At 34.8% G+C, this 6837-nt stretch overlaps 1 protein-coding gene and 1 non-coding gene across 2 annotated transcripts; one reads left to right on the forward strand and one right to left on the reverse strand.

The window, feature by feature from the left end:
* Positions 1-2576: 2576 nt before the first annotated feature.
* Positions 2577-5725, reverse strand: LOC113340828 (signal peptidase complex catalytic subunit SEC11C-like). The gene is made up of 8 exons (XM_026585889.1): positions 5567-5725; positions 5279-5391; positions 5008-5079; positions 4703-4738; positions 3710-3755; positions 3392-3479; positions 3052-3109; positions 2577-2843 (listed from the first exon to the last, which is right to left on the reverse strand). Exons 1-8 carry the CDS (start codon positions 5643-5645, stop codon positions 2793-2795), a joined length of 543 nt encoding a protein of 180 aa, XP_026441674.1. The 5' UTR covers positions 5646-5725; the 3' UTR covers positions 2577-2792.
* Positions 5726-5838: 113 nt separating this feature from the next.
* TRNAS-AGA lies at positions 5839-5920 on the forward strand. Its single transcript has one exon. It is a non-coding gene; the product is annotated as a tRNA-Ser (tRNA).
* Positions 5921-6837: the final 917 nt, after the last annotated feature.

Raw genomic sequence — 6837 nt, forward strand, 5'->3', positions numbered from 1 at the left:
TCCAGTGTTAAAGGACTCCCTTTTTATTTTAGGATTTTTTTATAATATTTTCGACTTTAGAACATATATTAACTCACATCTCTTTTTCAATTGTTTCAATTGTAATTACGATTTATTTGATGACCTTATTAGTCCACGAAATCATAGGACTACATGATTCGTCAGAAAAGGACATCATAGTTACCTTTATTTGTATAACAGGATTATTAGTTACTCGTTGGATTTATTCGGAACATTTCCCCTTAAGTGATTTATATGAATCATTAATATTCCTTTCATGGGGATTTTCCATTATTCATATGGTTCCTAAAATATGGAATCATAAAAATGATTTAAGCGCAATAGCTGCACCAAGTATTATTTTTACCCAAGGATTTGCTACTTCAGGTCTTTTGACTGAAATGCATCAATCCACAATATTAGTACCTGCCCTCCAATCTCAGTGGTTAATGATGCACGTAAGTATGATGATATTGAGCTATGCAGCTCTTTTATGTGGATCATTATTATCAGTATCTCTTCTAGTCATTACATTTCGAAAAAGCCTAGGGGGCTTTGGTAAAAATAATCATTCATTAATTGGGCCGTTTTCATTTGGTTTTGATGAGATTCAATATGTAAATGAAAGAAGCAATGCTGTACTAAACAATTCTTTACTTTCATTTAGAAACTATCACAGGTATCAATTGATTCAGCAATTGGATCGTTGGAGTTATCGTGTTATTAATTTAGGATTTATCTTTTTAACGGTTGATATTCTTTCAGGAGCAGTGTGGGCTAATGAGGCGTGGGGCTCATATTGGAATTGGGACCCCAAAGAAACTTGGGCATTTATTACTTGGACTATATTTGCTATTTATTTACATATTAGAACCAACTAAAATTTTCAAGGCACAAATTCCGCAATCGTAGCTTCTATGGGATTTCTTATAATTTGGGTATGCTATTTTGGAGTCAATCTATTAGAAATAGGCATACATAGTTATGGTTCATTCACATTAGCATCTTAATCGAAGACGTGACCTAATACATAGAAATAACATATGTAATGAAAGTTTGTGTGAGTTTTAGAGAACCGGTTCAATTACTACTTGATTGAACCGGTTCTCTAAAACTCCAAACGTATCTTATTAGAATTCACTTCTTTTTTTATTTAAGATTAAGATAAGGAAAAATAAGGTTTCTTTTTCTTTTATGTCTTATTCATGCAAACTATCGAGAAAAGTAATTAGATAAAATATCTTCTACCTTGTCAACTGATAGTGAGAGAACGAAATCTGGATAAATACCAATGTCTATTACTGGCAGAAAGATACAGATTGAAACAAAAAGTTCTCGTGGTCCAGAATCAAAAAAATAAGAATTTTTGGCATTAAATTGCTTGTATCCATAAAACATCTGGCGTGACATAGATAATGAATAAATAGGAGTTAATATCATTCCAATTGCCATTACAAAAGTAATGAGTATTTTTGGCATTAAAAGATATTTGGGGCTGGTAATTATGCCAAAAAAGATTACCAATTCGGCAACAAAACCACTCTTTCGTGGCAATGCAAGAGAAGCCATCGAGAAACTACTGAACATTGTAAATATTTTTGGCATTGGGATAGCGATTCCTCCCATTTCGTCGAGATAAACGAGACGTATTCTATCATAACTCGTTCCTGTCAAGAAAAAAAGCGCCGCACCAATAAATCCATGAGAAATTATTTGCAAAATGGTCCCGTTGAGTCCCATATCGGTTACGGAGGCTATTCCTATAATTGTAAAACCCATATGAAATACGGAAGAGTAGGCTATTCTCTTTTTTAAATTGCGTTGCCCAGGAGATGTTAAAGTTGTATAGATTATTTGCCATGTGCCTACAATAATCAACCAGGGAGAAAAAATGGAATGAGCATGGGTAATAATTCCATATTGATCCGAACCAACCCATATGCTTCCATTTTTAATAAGATTCCGGCTAGAAGCATACATGTACTGTAATGTGCTTCTCCGTGGGTATCCGATAACCATGTATGTAGAGGTATAATCGGTGATTTGACATCATAAGCAATAAGAAAATCAAAATAGAATATTATTTCTAATGCCACAGGATATGATTGATTCGCTAATGTTTCGAAATTCAATGTTGGTTCGTTAGAAGCATATAAACCGATACCAAGAACTCCCATTAAGAGAAAAACAGAATCCCTGCAGTGTACAAAATAAACTTTTGTAGCTGAGTATTTCAAATAGATCAGTGTACAAAAATAGAACCCCCCCCCCCCCCCCCCCCCCCCCCCCCCCCCCACCACATTGAAAAGTATTTCAAATAGATCAGCTGTTTAAATAGAAATGTGGTAATCTACGTAATTGACAAACTCATGCAACTAACACTCTAAATGTGGTGTGGTTTTTGAATTCATCTCTCAAATTTATAAGATGATCAGGAGGACGCTTCTATACCCAAAACATTCATCAGAATGTGCTACTGAATGCATATGTTACCTCCAGGTTACTTTTTGAGGCTGGAGAATCAGAGATAGCTAACCTTGATGGTAAAATTGCACATGTATCACACTTTCTGGGACTAAACAATTGAAACTGAGATTCCAACGAAACTCGGTAAAGCTAATTCATATATTTTAACCATAATTTTTTTCAAAAAATTTGCGTTTTCATCTGTTGTACAATGATGTTATAAGAGAAAGTAAATGAAGGGGGGACTGTAGATTAAGAAATAGCAGGTCAAAGCTTCAAGCATATCAACCGTATGTAGACTCCCAAGAATTCAAATTTCATTCTGCTTAATCCTTGGATGTTATGATCAACAACCCCAAGGCACCAATTAGAACATACTGCACAAAATGAAAGATTACTGAAGTAAGAAATAATGTCTAAAAAACTATCGTACGAGTAAATTCTGGGGTTTTAAGGACATTCTTGAGGAGCAAAAAGAATTTAAGAAAATATTATAAGCTATTACTAGAAGAAAGAAGGAAAGAATCAAAAAATCACAAAATTTAGAGTTATCACGACCATATACGATTTGTGAAGAAAGCAAACCTTGATGATAGGATTCTCAGTCATTATGATTGTCACCCACCCAACGTATGGTAGGAAGCTGCAACAGATTACCACAGTGATCAGCACGAGGATGACAAAATTTTATGTCTCTGACTGTATAGAGAAAGATGGCTAAATGGTAATTAGCTACATATGGAGCAAGTTCACGTGACAAACCCAAGACCTCTTCCCCGAGGGAAAGAAAAGTAGGTTATGCCAACAGCCCGAACAGAACAATCCCCAGTGATCCACAAGGTTCAATCAGTAATTGAAAGTATCGTATATTCAGCAAAGTGAAAAAAATAAAATGAAGGAAGACATTAATGCCAAATGTGCTTACCCCACAGCTCTTCCCACAATGTGATGCCGATTAAGCCATTGCTGACCTCGAGCATACAACATCCTGTCATGCTGACGATTATTATCCCCTGAAACAGAGGAGGCAATCAAAAATTGTAAAAATCTGGAGTGGTCATTGGTCTTACATATTGCATAAAATAATTACACAGTAGACGTTCAAATCCACGAGCAATTTTTGGTATCACTAAAGACAGATTCTCTTGCAAAGACAAGAAAATAAAGCATTTAGAACCTCGTCGTAAAAGTTAGTTCACTGAGTTCAACTTTCTCGAAGTCTAGATTCCAATAAATAGGGTACCTTTTGTGAGGACATCAACTTCTCCAGTATCCCGCCTTTCATGAACCTACAAAAAGGATTTCTTATCAGGAATACATTCAGAACTTAATAATGAGTTCCTCAGTAACACAAAAAACAGCTACTCAAGAACAGATCCAGCCCGACTATTATAGTATTTTTACTTGGTTTTAACATTTTAGATATGACTTAAAACACTGTGATCTTGTGCAGAAGGTCACTGAGTTAGAAACCAGTCACTTGGATGGAATTTATTCACGAGGACAGAAAAGACACTAATTAGCCATAGTAACAGATAGCTTAACTCCATTACGAATTTGTTACATCAAAAAGTAAAAATGTAAAGGACTTCAACTTATTAGTACTTCAGTGATAGTACAGTGGTCAATCTCAAAACAGATTTAAGGTCTTCTATTTCTATAAAATTTCGGAGGCTGAAGTACTTTTAAAGACATGATGAAGAATATCCGTCCATAGAAGCTAAATGTGGAAATTTAAAACTTATAGTCTAAATCCTTGCTATAGGTTGATGCATGTCCCTTTTGCGATTCATAAAGTTAGATTACTATTAGCTTAATCTGTCAAATGCGGAGCGTGATACTTAAAGGTTTGAAACAACTGGTCACTACAATCCTAACATGTGCAGTGCGAGTTTGTAAAATAATCAATGTGCGTCTAAATTTACAGAAAGACATGGCAAATACACCACCGGCCTTGTACTCTTCCCTTAAGAATTTGTTGAATTGGTCCAAAAGGAAGTGTACACAGTCAATATATAAAAGAAAAACAAGGTATTATTTTCTACCCAACCTCAGTTGTTCTGTACTTCTGTACATAACTAAACGTTATAGAACACTATCTTCACTGTACTTAATAATTTGATGGTTGATATGGACAATCCTAGTTTATTGTGTGTTTTCATACATACAGGACACAACAATGAAGTGATTACTCAAAATGCAAAAATTCTCGCAAGCTTATTATCGAAGTAATTACCTTGATTACTCGATGGACAATTGGAATTTGACGTCCCTGAAAAAACCAAGGGTTTGAAAAATAAATTTAGCAAAAGAAACTTATCTCATAATATGTATACTAGCATAAATAATTCAAGCCATAAGAGGAAACCAAATCACGACTGAATGAAAATAGCTATATCATGATCACGTTGTCATCAAGCACACATGAGTAACTTTGGCATACTGAACTTTGCTTGGAGACACTTCGCTCGTTACAGGACTTCCTATTACTAAAACTTCAATCAGAGGTAACCCGAAATAATAACAGTAGAATATACATACATCGACATTAAACACAACGATTTCGCCAGCACGAATGGGAGCGTCGTTCATGTGTAAGAACAAAATATCACCCTGCAGAAGCAACCAACCATTAATACCCAATGTCAATCTCAAAAGCCTAACCACAAACACCATACTTTCACAGAATTTCCACCAAAGCTTAAACCTTACTTAACAAATTTATCATTTCATAACAAATTTACAGCCAAATTAAACTCAAAAATAGCTCCTTTCATAAGAAAAAAGTCAAATAATTGGGAAAAAAGAATACCCTTTTGAAGCCAGGTTCCATACTCCCAGAGAGAACAACAACAACAGGAGATTCACTCCCAGTAACACACAACAATGTTTTCCATATGATCAACGCTGATGATACAATTATACCTGTAAAAAAATACATACAGGAAATACCCAATTCAATCATACACTCAACAAAAATCAACCAAATCTATGAAACTTCTTCTGTAAAGATTCAAACTTTCTTCCAAAAAGTCATGAAAAGAGATGATTCGGAATTTAAAAAGACAGCATTTGTTTGTTGTTAGAGAGATTAACAAACCAAGAGTGATGACTTGTGTTAATAGTTGTCTGATCTGAATGGATTTGATCGAATTTACTGAATCTCCTATCCAACCCATGTTTCTCTTCTCTCGTTTCTTCTTTTGACTTCAATTTTCGGAGTCTTCGATTGATTCTGTAATAATAAAAAAAAGGAAATTGAGATTTGTGAAAATAAACTTAAACTTAATTGAGGGTTTAATGCATAAAACGTTTCTTAACTAATCGGGATAAAAATGAAATATAAAAAAATAGTTAGTTCTGGACAATAAGGTGGTCGTGCCGGAGTGGTTATCGGGCATGACTAGAAATCATGTGGGCTTTGCCCGCGCAGGTTCGAATCCTGCCGACCACGCTCTTTTTATTTTTTATTTTTTTTTCATTTTTGAAAATGGCTTAAATTCCTTCCGGCAAACAGATTCCTCATTTTTAGTCCTTTTTTTTTGCTCTCTTTTTGTTGGTTGCGGTGACTGATTGTATTAATCATGATTTCGTCCTAGCTTTGTTTTGTTTTGAAGCCAAAAGTTGCAAAAGAGTCCATGTAAGCTTGCTTGGATTTTATGGAACATTTAATTTTGAATAGCATTTCCGTAACATTTAACTTGGAGAGCTAGAACTAAGTTAGGGTTTTGATTAAGTTTAAGAAGACACAGACAGAGATAAGAAGACGTAGACAAAGATAGAACTAACTGAAGAAGACTTTCTTTGATTGAATTCGTACATACACTTTCATAGGAGATACAAGATATTTATACAGAGAGTTCCTTGAAATTCAAGACAAGATAACTTCCTAACTAAAACAGGTTTCCTAAATTACAATTTTCGTAACCAACAAAGTATCGTGTGTCACTTGACACACGTACTAGATGATGAGTTAACACCCTCCCGCAAGCGTAACGGGTTCTCTTGAACCGTAAAGAAGAAACCCGATCTTTAGAGAGTGGTTTTGTAAAGATATCTGCAATTTGATCTTTAGACGATATAAAACGGACATCAAGAAGTTTGGAAGAAACCTGATCTCGAACAAAATGATATTCGATTTCTATATGCTTTGTTCTTGCATGAAAGATAGGATTAACTGTGAGATAAGTTGCACCAAGATTATCACACCATAATATAGGAGGAGAACGTGTAGATATACGAAGCTCCGAGATGAGTGACCGAATCCACATAATTTCAGCAATAGCAAAACCTCGATATTCAGCTTCAGTACTAGAACGAGAAACTGTTTTCTGTTTACGAGCACTCCAGGAGACAATATTTCCACCCAAA

This window comes from Papaver somniferum, unplaced genomic scaffold (assembly GCF_003573695.1).
Source record: "Papaver somniferum cultivar HN1 unplaced genomic scaffold, ASM357369v1 unplaced-scaffold_24, whole genome shotgun sequence".
In the NCBI taxonomy this organism is placed as follows: domain Eukaryota; kingdom Viridiplantae; phylum Streptophyta; class Magnoliopsida; order Ranunculales; family Papaveraceae; genus Papaver; species Papaver somniferum.